Raw genomic sequence first — 16,942 nt, 5'->3', positions numbered from 1 at the left:
CAGCTGGATTCTGGGATGTGGGACTGATTTATGGGATTTACTGGTGTGTTTTCAGTGACCTGCCCTGCCTGCTTTAAAGATTGCACAGGGAATGATGGGGACTCTTCTATCCTGGAAATTGGGATTGCAGTTATGTCAGCAGCAGTGTCAGAATAACTGTCAGTTTGAGATTTTTTATTTTTTTTTCTAAGAAGGGAGATCTTGGAATTATAGGATGGTTTGGGTTGGAAGAGAGCACAAAGCTCATCTCATTCCAACTCCTCTGCCATGGGCAGGGGCACTTTCCACTGGCCCAGGTTGCTCCAAGCTCTCTCCAGCCTGGCCTTGGACACTTCCAGGGATCCAGGGGCAGCCACAGTTTCTCTGGGCAACCTGGGCCAGGGCCTCCCCACCCTCACAGGGAAGAATTCCTGATATCCCATCTAACCCTGCCCTCCTTCACCTTGAGACAATTCCCCCTTGTCCTGTCACTCCAGGCCCTTGGAAAAGCCCCTCTCCAGCTTTCTTGCAAGACCCTTTTAGGTACTTAAAGAATCTTGAGATCATCTTGTCAAGTAATTTCATCCTGATAAATATTAAATAAATCTTAATTAAATTTCTGAATAAATATTCATGAGAACGTGAAAAATCTTCACAGCTTGGTACTGAGAACAAGCAGCAAAAATTCAATTAAAAAGTTAGTTTTGCATTGGTACCATCATTTGGGAGTAATTTCAAAGTTTGGTGGTTGGTTATGTCAGTGTTCCCTCTTTCTGTTATTAAATGGATGTTCATTAAATGGATTATTATTGAATGGGTGTTCATTAAGTGGATCTTTATTAAATGGATTATTATTAAATGGATGTTCATTAAATGGATTTTTTTCTCTCCTCTGGTGCTGCACTGTTTGTGAAAGGTTTGGGGGCATTCCTGGTTTTTTTAGTGGGTTCAGTCCTGTGTTTGAGGCCACCTTTAGATGGGCTCTTTGGAATTGCATCTCTCTTGGCATTTTTGGCATTGTGTTCATGATGAACTTCATCCAGGTGGTTTTGCAGATTGCAGGAACACTGTTTGGAAGGGCTCTGCATTTGCTGCTCTCCATCGAGGAAGACCCCCTGAAATGCCTGTGAACTATGGCAGCCCCCCAAACCTGGGTAAGCTCTGCTCAGCTCTCACCCCTGCTGCTGGAGCACACTTAAAATACTGATTTGACACCAAAAAAATGCAAGTGCAAAGAAACCTGACTGGTTGAAATCTTAAAATCGCTTCTAGTTAAGTCTTTAAGTAATATATTAATGGAAGGTGAATAAAAGTGTGGTTTAGAATAAACCTGTTTTAAACATGATTTCTTTGTGTTCCAGTGGAAGTGCATCGAGCAAAGCAGTTGACTGGATATGCCAAGTTCAGCACCTCGTTCCCAGGAAGTATGTACCAGCATGTCAGGATGCACAGAAGGATCCTTGGCCACCTTTCCTCTGTGTATTGTGTTGCATTTGATAGGACTGGACACAGAATATTTACAGTGAGTTGATGAAACACATCCCAGTGTGAAGAGTTTGAGATGGCTGCTGGGAGCTGGGTGTCAGTGGTGCTAAAATGCAGCTGATGAGCTCCCTCTCAGAGGAGCAATCTGCTGTAATTAAAGGCCAGCAACGTGCAAGAAGTTGTTGTCTTTACTAAACATTTCCTTCCAGGGTTCTGATGACTGCCTGGTGAAGATTTGGTCGACTCACAATGGCAGGTTGTTTGCCACATTAAGAGGCCACTCAGCAGAGATCTCTGACATGGCAGTGAACTATGAGAACACCATGATTGCAGCCGGCAGCTGTGACAAAATGATCCGAGTGTGGTGCCTGAGAACCTGTGCTCCAGTTGCTGTCCTGCACGGGCACACAGGCTCCATCACCTCCTTACAGGTAGGGGGGTTGGAAGAGTCTTCTTCTGAAATTTATTTTGAAAGCTGAACATTTAAAATATTTGTGTCCAAAAAAAAAAAAATGAGTAAAATAAAACCCCCAGGATAAAACTGCTTTAAAAAGCAGTGAATTCCTTGCCTCTCTGGGATTCCTGAGGATTTAACTGAAGATATTAACTTCTTCTCTTAGAGATCACTACTTATCATATTTGGGCTGTTGGAATCCAGGGGAATTCCTGGGAAATACCGTGTCCTCCTGTTTGTTACTGGTTTATGTGGATGAGTGACCTGATCCAGCATGTGATTCCTACAGCTGCTGGGACACAGGTTTTTGTCTTAATCTCAAAAATACGAGTTCCTTGAGAAGCACAGAGATGTTCAGTGGGGCGTGTTGTGTGTTTAAATTTGAAGGCCTCGTGTTCCATGATGTGCTCTTGGGGGTCCTTTGGATTCAGTCTCATTTTGGCCTTTCTAATCCCTTGTTTAACACACAAACTGGTGGCTCAATATCCAGTTTTCCAGTGGGACCAACAGCTTATGCTGAGGGGTGAAGAGCTGCTTGTGAAGCTCAGTACAAACAAATAATTTGGCATTTTTCTCTGCCTCTGAGAGTAATCTTCCTGTCTGCAGTTTCTGTGGCATTCACTGCAATTTTTGTTTGTTTTTTTTTTAATGCCCAAATATTTATTTGAGGTGCTTCTTTTATTATAGTCCATGGATTTATTTTAATTTTTCTTAGCAATACTATAATTGCACTAAGTACAATTTTTGTGGCTGTTTCTGACATTAGTAATTGATGAACAGTTTAATCACCTGGTGTTGTGTGAAGTTTTCTGCTCTGTGCACAGCAATAAATCCATGTCTTAAAGAAGTATTTCCAAGGAATTCCTATAAAATCACATGTGATGCTGAGTTATGCATTCAGACTGCCTCATATAACTCATGCTCTGCTTAATTATAGAATTTTTGGAGTACATCTGTCTAGCCAGACTTTCTTTTTTTTGTTCAGTCTGCTCTGCTTATTAGTTTCATTCCTGGACAAAACATTCAGTGAATGATTGTGGTTAGTTAATACTTCAAAACCAAACCACTGAACAAATTGGGTTTATGTGATGCAATAATTGAAATGCAGACCACAAAGTGATTTTCAAAGTGTGGAAGACATTACTCTGTGAGCACTAAAAATGATAGTTTAAAATTGTTAGAGCAGTGGTAATGTTCAAAAATCCAAAAGCAACTCGAGGTTTCACCTGAACCTTTTGATAAGTTCATAACCAGTTTTTCAATGTTTCTTTTTTTTTGTGTGTGTGTCTGATTTCCTTTTATTCTCTGTAGTTTAGTCCAATGGTGAAGGGCTCCATGAGATACATGGTCTCCACTGGTGCAGATGGAACTGTTTGCTTTTGGCAGTGGGATACAGATTCCATGAAATTCAAGTATGTAAATGGGCTGCTGCTGAAACCTCTTCTGCTGTCCTCTGCTTGAGTAAAATAAGTTAAACCCTAAAAAAAAAAAAAAAAAAAATTGGGTTTGTGATGGAAAAAAATGTTGTGGAAATAATTAATTCTGTGATTATTTTAAAGCACCATCACTAATTATGTAATTCACAAAATTATGTTGTCCTGAGAGATTAGCTGGCAAATATTTTAACTTCTTACTCCACTAAAAGTACAAAGTAATACAACAAGAATGGCTGGAAATGCAAATATGTTGCAAATGTAAATATGTTGCAAATATGAAGCATAATAAAGCTTCTTGTTTGAGTTGGGTTTCCAGCAGTCCTGGAGTTTTAGGGTGCCTCTTACAGAACTTCCATGCAGAGTGTGTATGTCCAGGATATCTATATGTGACTGTACCCCCCAAAAAATTAGATTATTACCAGAAAGAAAAGCTCCAGGATGCTTAGTCTTTGTCTGCTGTTGTGCCATATCATGAGAGTTGGTATAAAATGATCCATTTTGCATTAGAACTGCTATTAAATAAAGCTCAGTGCCTTAGAAAGCAGATTATATTTCATTATCATGTTTATTATCATATTTTAGCTTTTTAATTCAAACTTGTGGTGTTAAGGTAGAAGAATTGCAGCAAAACCTGTAAAAAGCATAGTCTCATCTGAAGAATCTTTTAGGGCTGTAAAACAGTGTTTAAACTGCATCCTTAATTCTTTTCCTTCTAAAATTAATTTAAAGGACTGTATGTGAGGTAACCATTGTTAGTTCATGCATGGACTTAAAGAACTTTAACCCCTGGTAGTTCTCAGAGATTTACAGATGTTACTGTGTCTAAGAAGTCCCTGTTAGGTAGAGGTTTGCAGAAACATCCCTTTATGTTTTGAGCTGTTGAGAAAAAAGCCAAGTTTTGGGTGGTGTGACCTGTTCAAAGCCTCTTTTCTTTTTTTTTTTAAGCAACCGGCCACTGAGGTTCACAGAGAAACCCAGACCAGGGGTCCAGATGCTTTGCTCTTCCTTCAGTGTGGGTAAGTCCTGGGCAGGTGGAGTGATTCCTCTTCCTTCCTCAGAAATAGAGATATAAAATTCGGTTGTGACAGCTTTAAAATGGACAAAACCTGCAGCTGTGAGTAAATAAGTGTACAGATGTGTGTTAACTATGGCATAATTCAATCATGGGGCTTCCCTCAGCTAACAGTGGAAAGCTGTTCAGAGAGTGATTTCACAGAAGTAAAAGTCACCTGATGTTTGTTTAGTTTTTCTCCATCTTTGCTGGATTTTTATTTTGGTTTAATCCCCTGATACAGTGTCAGGGATTTGCAAAACAAGTTCTCTGAGGTCCCACAGTCACCAGCACTGGAAGTGGTTCCTGCCAGCAGGAGCCTCCTGATTTTGTGCCAGGGATGGTTGTAAAGATCCCTTCTTTCCTAAGGATCCCCAGATGTACCTGCAAACGTGCTTCACTCCTGGCTTGCAGTTTTCTTTCATCCACTTCATGGGGCTTTCTGAGAATTTCAGAAATAAAATAACAAATCCAAGTGTAAATTGTTAACATGGTCAGGATAGAGCCCAGATGAGACCCAGGCTACAGTGAGAGTCACCTACAGAATTCTGATTATCCAGAGCCATATTCCCCATCATCTCTGTGTGCAGTTTAGTAATAGAAGTTTCACTCTTGTTCTAAGTTAAGAATTTTTAAAATCTTTGTGACGCTGATTTATTTTTACTGTGGCTGAGAAAACTTTCTGGGGCAAGAGGGGGATTTCCTTGCCTGTGTGTCAGTGGAAGAGCATAAAAAATGTGCCATTCTTCAAATAGTTGTGGGTTGGTTTTGGGTTTTTTTTATTTTATTTCAATCAGAAATGGTGGAAATCTGCTTTAATTTCTTAAGCAATAGCTTAATTATTGCTTGATTTTTTTACAGGTGGTATGTTTTTAGCAACTGGCAGCACTGACCATGTCATCAGGATGTATTTTTTTGGCTCTGAAACACCTGTGAAAATAGCAGAATTGGGAAGTCATGCTGTAAGTAATTAGTTAATTAGTCACTTCAAGCAGTAATGAAGTCACAGGGTAATGTTATAAGTGGGTTTTTAGCAAGGCTCTCAATTAACTTTGTTTACCTTTATGTGTTTTCTCCCAATATTGAATCTCACTTTCTGTTGCAGTGATAAGGTTTGGCCAATACATATTTTGTATGCAGAGGATTTCAGCTCTGAAAATAAAACCTGTTACCTATTTTTCTCTATTTCTGCTGCAGTTTGTATTGTGATAAAAGTGAATAACTAATAGTTCCTTTCTTTAAAAAGTGTGTAGGTAGAAGTGGAAACAACACATTCCTCACCACTGGCTTATGGTATTGGGAATATATTCAAATATGATTCAGTTGGCAGCCAGGTTATTTAATCTGTTAATCCTTCATGTTTGATTTGGGCTGTTCAGGAAACTTGCATTTTAAATGCATTAATGCTTAGTGAATCCTGGGCAGTATTTGTTGGATTTGGTTCTCCTTGCAGTTTAAAACTCTTCAGAATTATAAAATGTGCAGTTTTTTCCTTGTTTCAGCTTTTACTGAGCTGAGATTTGTCAAAAATGGTACTTCTTGTATAAAAAATCCGAATTTTCTAACAAACTGCTTTTTTTTTACAGGACAAAGTTGACAGCATTCAGTTCTCTAATGGTGGGGACAGGTATGTTGAAAGATGCTCAAATGTGAACAGAAAAATGCATCATTTTGGAATTAATAAGAATTATTGTTCTTACCTGGATGTTTCCAATGAGAAAAATCCACATATTTAGAGCTCAGAGGGGAAATTTGGACTGATCCAGGAAAGCTTCATTTACCTGGAGGAATGTTACCACTTTTTAATATACCCAAGTGTATTTGTGGCTTCATAAACCTCCTCTTCCCCCCTCCTTTCACTGTCAGGAAATATTATAAAGGAAATAGGAAAAATGCAGTGAAAATGGTAAAAAATAAGTTATAATCCTTTTCTTCTGATTTCCTCTTGCCTCTGCTTCAGTACCTGATACTCTGCAATTACTCAAAACACTTCATGAAAGTGTTGTAACTGAGGAGTTGAGGATGAAGTTGTGAATTGAGTTTAACTTTGGAACTTGCTTCTTTATTCTTCATGTTTTGACAACTTTACTTAGTTCAGAAAACTCTCTTTCCTCTCTTTCTGGAAAGGAAGTTAAAGGACAGAATTCTCTTGCACACACGTGGAAGATTTCACTTCTGTGACTCTTCCATTGCAGAATTGATGTTGTGGTGGTGTGCAGCTCCAAATATGCTTTAAAGCAAATTCTTCTGAAGGAAAATTAACTATATTTTAACATTTCTTCAGGTTCATAAGTGGCAGCAGAGATGGAACAGCCAGAATCTGGCATTTTGAGCAGGCAGAGTGGAGGAGCATCTTGTTGGACATGTCTGACCGATTGCTGGGGTAGGTGCAGAGGGAGTTGATTTCTTGTTTTGTGAAGTCAGAAAGATTGAAAAACTCAATTCCTCCAACTTAGAGTGAGCCTTGGCAACATCCTGGTCGAGTTCTGTGCTGTCTGGAGGGGTGAAATGGGTGTTTTGCTGATGGAGTAATGGCTGAATTTGAGGCTGTGCTTGGAGAAAAGCAAAAGTGTTCATAAAGATTTCAAGTGGACTCTAAAAAAAAAAGTGTACAGAAAGTGCAATCTCCCTTCTCTGTCTGGATTTCAGACACCTGGTGTGTCAGGGGAGAAATATTTTTAGCTCAGTAAAAATAAAGTGGGTGGTAATTAACCCATTTCCAGGAGAGGTTATGACTTGTGGGTTTCCTCAAGGGCTGATCTTGCTGACTCTTCTCATTTTGTGCTTCAAAAAAAGGTGCATTAATGAAATGCTGGTGGCACAGCCTGAACAGTGGCATTACAGATGAAAAGCAGGGTATTACTTGCTGGATAAACCTGAAGGGTGGATAATTTACAGGAGCACAGAATGCTTTCAGTCAGCTTCCCCAGACACTAAACAAGAGTTGATTTGTAGGTGATTAAATGAGGTTTTAACGAAATGATTTGTAGGTGATTAAATTAAAAGCCAAGCCTTGGGTACAGGAGTTGATTGGGGGGTGATTTCCAGCTCTTCTTGTGATGCAGCCATGAAAAATAAACATGATTTTACAAAGAAAGGAGGAGTTATTAATAAATAAGATTTGAGATTTGACTGGGGTTGTGGAGTTGAGAGGGTCCTTGTAAGGGAAGCCTCTGGTTGACATGGAATGCAGATAATCCTGTGGGAAGGGGTGTTCCAAGGAAAGCTTGTTCCTTCACTTGGACTAAAATGCTGAGGGGGAGTTTTGCAGTATCCTAGAAGTGTATTTTGGGGAAAGAATAAGGAAATAGACTGAGGTTGAAACAAAATATTATCTTTGCTATATTTATTTGAGGACTCAGAAAAAAAACCCCTTGGCTAATGTAGAGATTGGCTTCTGAATCAGTTAATTTGGAAAACCTGCCTGAAAAAAGTCCCAAATTGTAAAGGGTTTCTGTTAGGACTCTGATTGTAGAAGAGCCAAGATTCCATGGAAGAGAAAAGCCTTTTTGCCTGGCATCTCAAAAGGGAAGGAGATTATCGTGTCCTCTAAAATAAATGTGCTAAAAATCCAGATTTGCTTTAAGTGAAGGAAGTTTATGGACAAAAGTTTCAACCCAAGTTTAATGATTCTTCGCTTCCCTTGTCTGATCATGAGAAAACAAGTTATGTTTCTGTCTTTTGAGGTTGAAATGTGCTAATTAAAGCTGTCTCTGGCCTGTTTGACTCTTTCAAACAGTGACACTTGTGCAGAAGAAGACAAATTCATGAAGCCCAAAGTGACCATGATTGCCTGGAACCAAAATGACAATTATGTTGTTACTGCTGTGAACAATCACCTGCTCAAAGTGTGGAATTCCTGCACAGGGCAGTTGCTCCATGACTTGGTGGTATGTCCTTTTCCTTGCTTTTTGGAAGATTTTCCTGGGATTGCAGTGATGTTTGTGCTGAGTTCCTGGTTAGATCTCGTTTGTCTTGAAGGCTCTGTCTGAATGGTGCAGCAACTGTGATGCTTTTTTGGAGGTTTTTTTTAACCAAAACTCGCTGGTTTCCTCCTACATTTGGATTTTCCTTTCCCCAGGTGCTGCTGAACTTGTGGAATAAATAAAAGGTTTTGTGCAGTAACTCACCCATTGAATAACTCACAATCCTCTGGCAAAATATTTCTACAGTTTTTGCTTCAATCTCGAAAATTATTACCTTTAGAATTTAAAGCCTTTCTGGCTGCCTGGGGTTTAATTTTCCAGAGAGGATGGTCCAGGGCTTTGGTAAATCCCTGTTGTATGTACTCTAAATGTACTTTTGATGTGGATTTTCCTTGTCATGTGCCATTTGAAATTCCAGGGCCATGCAGATGAGGTGTTTGTCTTGGAGACCCATCCCTTTGATTCCAGGATAATGCTCTCTGCAGGTCACGATGGCAACATCTTCATCTGGGACATCACCAAAGGCACCAAAACCAAGCATTACTTCAACATGGTGAGACCTTTCTTAAACACCATAAACTTCCCAACACATACCAGCTGAAGGAATTGGCAGCAACACTCACACCCCCCCTGCACCTTTTGGAAAAAAAAAAAAAACAAAAAAAAACCCCAAACAAACAAACAAAAAACACAAAACAAAACAAAAAACCAACCAACCAAACAAAACACCAAACAAATACAAAAAAAACCCAAAAACAAACAAACAAAAACCCAAAAAACAAAACAAACAAACAAAACCAAAACAAACAAAACAAAACAAAAAACCAAAAAAACCCACAAAAAACAAAACAAAAAACAAACAAACAAAAAAAACCAAAAAAACAACAACAAAAAAAAAAACCAAACAAAAAAAAAAAACAAAAACAAAAAAAACCAAAACCAACCCCAAACCAGCAAAATTTATGTTCATTTTTTTCCTCAGGGCTTTTACTTTTGAATTTCCTGGTTATTGCAGCTTTTCCACTCTTTGTTCCTAAAGAGTGCACCTCATTTGTAGGAGCTGTTTTCCTCAGCTGAGGGTGCCATCTGAAAGTTTCTGGTTTAGACAATTATTTTGGGAGCCTGGGGGACAAATATTTGTATTTTCCACTGTCTTAAAAATTATTTTATTACCCATTGGCACAGTTCTTGAGAGCTCCCATTACATTTGCTGCGTTTCAAGCTCATGGTTTACACTTTAAATTAGGTTATTTTCTCTGAGATTTAAGTTTTGATTTAAAGTTCATATAATTTTTTACTTCTTTTATTTTTTTCTGGTTAGTCAATAGCAAAGGGATTTTTTTATTTTTTTTTTTAGCTCTAAGATTGTCTGAGTTTTTCTTCCAAGTGGTTTAACAAAATCAATATATATTAGCTCCAGTTTACTTTAAGCAATGCACTAACAGCTAAAAAGCCTAAAAAAACACCTTTATTTCTTTACTTTTTTCCCTGAAGAGCAAGTTTTCCTGCTCTTTAGTGCATCTATTCAACTTGAAGGACTGAGGATTTAAATTCAAAGGGGAAAAGGGAATGTCAAAGGGAAAGGAAATAAACTGAAGTAACAAGATTATTTGTGCCTCAATGGAGGTATTTAAGAGCTGCATGATTGCTTTTCATGGAATAATTAATTTTTGGTGTGCATTATGGTTTGCTTGCAAAAAAATCATCCCATAACCTGGAGGTTTCTTTTCCTTCACTGCAGATCGAAGGCCAAGGCCATGGGGCTGTTTTTGACTGTAAATTTTCCCCAGATGGGCAGCATTTTGCATGTACAGATTCCCATGGGCACCTGCTGATATTTGGGTTTGGCTGTAGCAGGCCTTATGAAAAGGTAAGTTCAGCTTTTTATTATTTTATTCTCTTGTTTATATGCTCCTGGCACAACAGGAACAGCCACTGTCCCAACATTCCCTTGGGAGAAGCTCCCAAGAAGAACTTCTCTGGAATACATTTGCACCTTCCACTAATTCACATTAATTGTTCAACCTGAAAATTACTTTTCTTCCTAATTTCTGGAAATAGCTCAGTGTTTAAAGATTGGAACATATGACAAAAGTTTATTGCTCCACTACCTACTTAAACAAAACCAGACCCTGTGTATGGGAAGGATAATTTGCTGGTTTATCTTTTTGGCCTTTCCATATTTGAGCCCAAATTCACAGTAGTTGATTAAAGGAAGTGAAAGTAAATATTCATCCAACACTGTGGATTTGGAAATGTTAGAAAAATGTGTGTGGGGACAAATGCTGTACTCTTTTGAATCAGCCTGTTTGCTTTTTGTTTTGATAAATACACGTGTTTCTTCTTTTCTTCGCTCCCCCTCAGTTTTTTTCAGGTTGAAATGATAATTCCATGTATTCCATTGTAAAGAATTATTTTTTTTCTTGCTCTGCCTTCTTAGCTGAAGTTGAAGCTTGTTCTGTTCATCCTTCCCATCAAGAGAGCAAAGATTCTGCTTGTGATCTAATATTTTACAGAACTGTTTTCCTTCAGCCTCCTGGACTCAGTAGACTTGGAGAAAAATTTTCGGGTGGACATAAATGAAGATTAAGACAGAATTCATGATTGGGAACTTTGAGAGATGATGTTGAGCTTTAGGCAATGATTTCCTCACATGGAAACCAAGGAAACTTCTCTTAATTGTAGGAGAAAAAGATAGAATATGTATAAAATATTTTTAAGTGTAAAACAGTGCTTTTGCTTTAAGTTACTTCAGCTTTTAGGCCAAAATCACTGAAAAATTGGAATACTGCAACACCCATCCAGGTTAATTGAAGTTGTGCATAACTTCTTGTGGGGAACTTGCCCTTTCTTTTACCTTTAGGGAGATTTTAGATACTTTATTCTGCTCTTTGGCATCTTCTTTTTGTCACATTGATGACATAAACATATCATTTCCTTCAGATTCCTGACCAGATGTTCTTCCACACGGACTATCGGCCGCTGATCCGAGACTCCAACAACTACGTCCTGGATGAGCAGACCCAGCAGGCCCCTCATCTCATGCCCCCTCCCTTCTTAGTGGATGTGGATGGAAACCCTCATCCCACAAAATATCAGAGGCTGGTGCCAGGAAGGGAGAACTGTGCAGATGAACATCTGATTCCTCAGCTCGGATACGTGGCAACAAGTAAGAGCAGAACCACTAAAGACCCGTTCGCTCCTTCGGTTCTTTTCTGACGTGCAGGGGCTGTGTGGGAGTTGGAGACTCCATAAATTCTCATTTGGAATAAGCAGTTGGAATAATTTCATCCCTTTGCTTTGTTTTACACTCACAAGGTGATGGAGAAGTGGTGGAACAAGTGATTGGCCAGCAGACCATTGATCAGGATGAGCAGGGCTTGGAGCCCAGCATCCTGGATGGGATGATCAGACAGTTACAGCTGGAACAGGATCAGAGAACTGGAGCTGATCAAGAATCTGCTTCAAATGCCCCACAAAACGGGGAGGGAACACCCAGAAGAGGTTGGTAATCACTGATAAATTCTTAGGGGATTGTTCTGTCTCCATTTTTATTACCCTGTATGAAATACTGGAACGGGTTTTAACTTTATTGTTGTTTTGGGGGCTAAAATTCCTTTAACACAGTGATAACTGGGTGAGATACTTTTCCTGATGAAAACAGCTACTCCTGTGGTTAAATTCCAAAACAAAGCATGTCACTTTTCCTTTTGAACAACATTAATTCCTTGTGGGGTGCTACATACTTAATAATATTTGTAAAGTACTCAAATAACATTTATGCAAAATAAATACAATACTTATTTTCCCAAAATATTTTTAATATAAATATAGAAATATAAATATAAATAATATGACTATAAATGTTTTTGCAGTACTTATTTTTTTGCAAAATAAGAATTGTGCCATTATTCAAACTGGTTTCTCCTCTCCCTTCTTTACAGATTTAAATGAGACCCTTTTCTGAGCTGTGTCCTTGTAGTTTTAATTATAGAATTATAAAATATATATATATAAAAAAAATATATGTTATGAGATATAATTATGTAAAGAGAAGACATATAATCATGTAAATACATGATATATGATTGTATTTAATCATATAATAATTTGGTTTTAATCCTGTACACTCAGCTCCAGGAAAAGTGCTTTTTAGAGCCTCACCAGCCTCAGAGCTGCCTGGAAGTTCAAGAAAACCCCTGTATCACATCCCACTTCCTTCCACTGTATTCAAATAGTAGCAGAAATCATAATTTTTACAAGTCTATGTGTAATCTCTCTGTATTTTCTATATAACTTATGTATTTCCTGGGACACAGATGATTCTCGAAGGTTGGTTTGAAGTCGCGTCCTTACGACCATATAAATCTAGAAAACACTGATTATCTTGTAGCAAGGAGACACAAGGCTCCAGTTCTCTGGAGCCTGGTTACAAAAAAAAAAAAAAGTGGGTGTTTTTTTGTGTGTTTTTAGCTTTCAGGAGGGCGAGTGTGGACATCCAGAGTCCCCCCAACATCGGGCTGCGGCGCAGCGGGCAGGTGGAGGGCGTGAGGCAGATGCACCAGAACGCCCCACGCAGCCAGATGGCCACAGAGAGGGACCTGCAGGCCTGGAGAAGGAGGGTTGTGGTGCCAGAAGTCCCTGCAAGCCTGCTCAGGTCTGTGACAGCCTGCTGGGCTGCAGGTGTGACCACAGAGAGAACACTTCAGCTGGGTTTTGATACACCTGGTGCTGTTAAACCCAAGCTAAAGGAGGAGTAGTTCAGTGTCGTGGTCAGATGGGCTTAAACACTCTGAATTGTAAAGGCCATTCAGCAAGATTAAATGGAAGTTTATCTGGTTGAATGGTTATCTTGTATTTCAGTATATTCAGTCATCTTCAAGGGCAGCTAGCTGACCTAAATTCCTGCTTTCTCCAGAATAAAAGACAGGGGTTGAATTCATTTCCATGAAAGAGCTGAGTGAGATTGTGCTTTCTGTGAGACTTTTGGGGGTGATTTTTGACCAGGAGCAGCACCAAGCACTTAAAAATAAAAAACTAGAAAACCTTAACCCTAAAACAGCTGCTTTCAAAAGGACTCTCAGTGTTAGAACACAGTGCTGATAATGCAGTGTCATGGGAGAAAATCCCCATATGGGCCACTCACTTAAGAGCTGGACTGAGATGATCCTTGTAGGTCACTTCCAGCTCAGAATATTCTGTGATTCATCTGTAAAAAGAAAAATTAATAGCTAAATATTTCTCTTTAGCCATATGTGCTACCACACCTCTGAAGGTTTCAAGAAGCATTCCCTGTGTTGGGAAGTAGAGTGATTGCAAAGGGAGGAACGTGGATTAAAAATGGGGTTGGAAAAAGTTGGTTATATGATGTTTGCAAGGAAGAATTTCTTAATACCCATCTTTTTTTTACTCTTATCTGGAAATGAGAGGAGAGCTGTTTGAGCAGTAAGAACTGCAGTTAACAGTGAAGTGGAATTAGGCATTTTGGGATAGATCCTTGAACGAGGTCAGCACTGTCAAAACAGATGGAGAATTAGATTTTCCCCACTTTCTTGTAGGAAGCAGGAAGAATATCGGACTGCAAAAGGGGAAGAAGAGAGAGATCTTTATGTAACAGAGAAGATAAAGTCATTTGAGTCATTGGAAAAGGTATGTGGGAGCCCCTTGGAAAATGGGCATTCTGTGCCCAGGGACAAGTGGTGTAAAAAGTGAAAGCAGGTCCTTCTGAAGGTGTGGCCCTCAGAGGACCCTGATGATTCAGCTTCTAGTTATTGCAGGACAAGATTGGATTTATTTTTATGACTACCTAGAATTCTATTGGTTTTCAGTCCTGCCTCCTTCCATCTGAGGTATTTGGGAGTCATTCTTGAAGGCAGGTTTGCTTCAGGCCATTCTGGGTTTGCTGCAGTGGAACCCAGTGGTTGCAGGTCCATGCTGAAGCACTGAGGTGCAAGGGAGAACGTTCCATATTTGAGGAATTGCAGGCTGTATTGCTGTTCCCTTGTTTGACTTTACATGATGGTGTTTTGTGAATGGGGAGAGTTTTTCAGACTTGCCTTGTTTGGAATGCTTTTTTCATGGTCTGTTCTGTGGAAGAGAGTGGTAAGAAGCAAAACTTGGTTACTGTGCTGTTTTTATAAGATTGGGGCCTGATTCACTGTGTCTTGCAGTACAAAACAGTTTCACCCAAGAATTTCACTGCATGATCCCCTTTCCTGAGAAGAGTTGGGGAAAGAAAGGCTCAGAGAGTTAGGATGATTCAACCTGGAGAAGGGAAGGGTTTGGGAAGACCTAACTGTGGCCTTCCAGGACCTGAAGGAGCTACAAGAAAGATGGAGAGAGACTATTTCCAAGGGCCTGGAGTGACAGGACAAGGGGGAATGGCTTCAAACTGACAGAGTAGGGTTAGATGGAATATTGGGAATAAATTCTTCCCTGTGAGGGTGGGGAGGCCCTGGCCCAGGTTGCCCAGAGAAGCTGTGGCTGCCCCTGGATCCCTGGAAGTGTCCAAGGCCAGGCTGGAGAGGGCTTGGAGCAACCTGGGCTGGTGGAAGGTGTCCCTGCCCATGGCAGGGGGTTGGAACTGGATGATCTTTAAGGTCCCTTCCAACCCATTGTGTGATTTCTCTTCTCTCAGAATTGCACACTCTAGGCACTTAATGTCCTGCTTCTGTAAATATATTTAGCAGGTTATTTGAATGGACCTGTCACAGTAGCTTAAAAAGAGCAATTTCCTAATAAATCCTAAATTTGGAACAGCAAATTTAAAACTTTTGGCTTACAGGGATATTATTTTGAAAAGGAATTTTGTCATGATGAGGCTGTGACGTGATGAGGCCGTTTCAGTTTTGCAGTCAGCAGTGCTTTTAGCCACCCTTTCACCCTCAGACAAGTGTGCCACATAAATATTTTTATTTAACTTGTTTTTTTTTCCCCTCCAATTAGAGTGACTCCGAGTCCTCATTAATCCAGTCGAAGCGCCGGCTGCACAGACGGAAATATTCCAATTACCGAACACGGAATAACATTGAACAGCTGGAGTCTTCTGATGAGGAAAGGGACAACTGCTTGGGCTTGATAGACCAGGTAAGCTCTTTTCTGAGTTCTCATTTTGAACCTGAGCTCCTCAGTAGGTGAAGTTTCACGTGAATGTGCCTTTTCTCTCTTAAAACAAACGAGCAAACAAAGAAAACTCCTCTTTTTCCAGAGGAAGTATTTTTCTGGGCATCGTTATTGTTGGCACATCCCAAGCTTTGATATTTGTTGCTTTGATAACTCCAGTCTTTCCTGTCACTTTATAAATGGCTGAACTGGTTTTGCTGAGGATCCTTTAAACCAAATGCAAAAACCTGAGGGACAACTGATTTCAGCTGAAGTTCGGATTTGAGATGGGCTTTGCTGTGTTTCTCTGTGAAAAACCTTCCAAATTTGTGCACACAACTAAAAGTGGACCTTGTGAAGGTCTTTGGTGATGTGATTCTTCCACAGGGTCTGTTCCTCTTGGCTTGGGGTGGCACAGGACTTGGCTGTGGGCAGCAGGAACTTTTGGCTGTTGGATTATGAGAATTTGTAAATCACTGGTAGGACTGTTGGACTGGAGTTGTTTTAAGGAAGGAAAGGAAATAGTCTCAAACTGGGAAAAGGGGAAAAATTGGAAGGAGTAGAGAAGGTTGGAGCAGTCACTTGGTCAGAGAAGAATGGTGAACAAAATGGGGGATGTTCAGGAGAGAAGGAAATTTTGTGAGTAAGACAAGGAATGATATTCCTTGGAAATGGACTCTCCTCTTCTGACCTCTCAATAAAGAATTCCAATGTGGTTAAAAACAATTAAATCACTTAAATTTAATGAAAAGTTCAGGTTTTCCTTATTTTGGGAACAGTGTGGAAGGGCAGGTGACAGGAAACTTGTGCCACCTGACATTGAAAGCACAAAGTGATAATGGGAGAGTTGTGTGCAGTGTCCTGAAAATACCACATGTCTGAAATATTTTTGAAAAACTGATTTTTGACCTGATAATATCTGAAGTAATAATCTTATAAAAATCTGAGCATTTATGTAAATGTTCCAGGTTTTTTGGTTTATTTTTTGGTTTTATTCCTGTGAATGGTAGGATAAAAAAGAACTGAAATGTCACGTTCAATCTTGTTTATTGGGGGGTTTATTGTTTCTGGTTTTTTTGCTTGACAGCACAGAACTTGAGAAGTAAACAATGCATTATACTTAGTCATTCCAGCTGTGGAAAACACACTTAAAACATGAAGTTGATGCAAATAAAAAGCTGAACAACAATCAGAAAATTACTGAAGTCATGATATATTTTGCTGTATCTGTACTGTTTAGTTTTGCATTTAAATACATGCAGGAATACACCCAGTTAGTACTTGGTCAATCAGTTGATGCCAAAACCAGGGGGAAAAAAAATCACCTGATTCTAATTTTCATAATTAACAAAAAAAAAAATCATAGGAGGGACAAAATATACCCATGTTGTGTGTGGAGGGGAGATGTGATGTTTTCACTTGATATTTTCACTTGATCTGTTCTTTTTACAGTGTGTAAATTCCTCCCTCACAGAGAGATTTTATGCTGTGCTTTACATGCCCTAATTCC

The 16,942-nt window shown here is 39.4% G+C and overlaps 1 protein-coding gene across 1 annotated transcript in view; it reads left to right on the top strand.

Annotated features, from left to right (window-relative positions):
* BRWD1 (bromodomain and WD repeat domain containing 1) overlaps positions 1 to 16,942 on the top strand; it is a 47,279-nt gene that overhangs the window by 4,193 nt on the left and 26,144 nt on the right. The window contains exons 6-21 of the mRNA XM_027634922.1: positions 1,035 to 1,133; positions 1,341 to 1,501; positions 1,674 to 1,895; positions 3,230 to 3,330; positions 4,300 to 4,370; positions 5,267 to 5,367; positions 5,992 to 6,032; positions 6,690 to 6,788; positions 8,145 to 8,295; positions 8,750 to 8,884; positions 10,073 to 10,201; positions 11,275 to 11,500; positions 11,650 to 11,835; positions 12,805 to 12,988; positions 13,890 to 13,980; positions 15,277 to 15,417. Of these exons, the coding sequence (XP_027490723.1) occupies positions 1,035 to 1,133; positions 1,341 to 1,501; positions 1,674 to 1,895; positions 3,230 to 3,330; positions 4,300 to 4,370; positions 5,267 to 5,367; positions 5,992 to 6,032; positions 6,690 to 6,788; positions 8,145 to 8,295; positions 8,750 to 8,884; positions 10,073 to 10,201; positions 11,275 to 11,500; positions 11,650 to 11,835; positions 12,805 to 12,988; positions 13,890 to 13,980; positions 15,277 to 15,417 (2,138 nt within the window). The remainder of the gene's footprint in view (positions 1 to 1,034; positions 1,134 to 1,340; positions 1,502 to 1,673; positions 1,896 to 3,229; positions 3,331 to 4,299; positions 4,371 to 5,266; positions 5,368 to 5,991; positions 6,033 to 6,689; positions 6,789 to 8,144; positions 8,296 to 8,749; positions 8,885 to 10,072; positions 10,202 to 11,274; positions 11,501 to 11,649; positions 11,836 to 12,804; positions 12,989 to 13,889; positions 13,981 to 15,276; positions 15,418 to 16,942) is intronic.

Source organism: Corapipo altera, unplaced genomic scaffold (genome assembly GCF_003945725.1).
Source record: "Corapipo altera isolate COAL_440 unplaced genomic scaffold, ASM394572v1 0, whole genome shotgun sequence".
Lineage (NCBI taxonomy): Eukaryota > Metazoa > Chordata > Aves > Passeriformes > Pipridae > Corapipo > Corapipo altera.
This window is presented reverse-complemented; position numbering and strand designations above follow the sequence as displayed.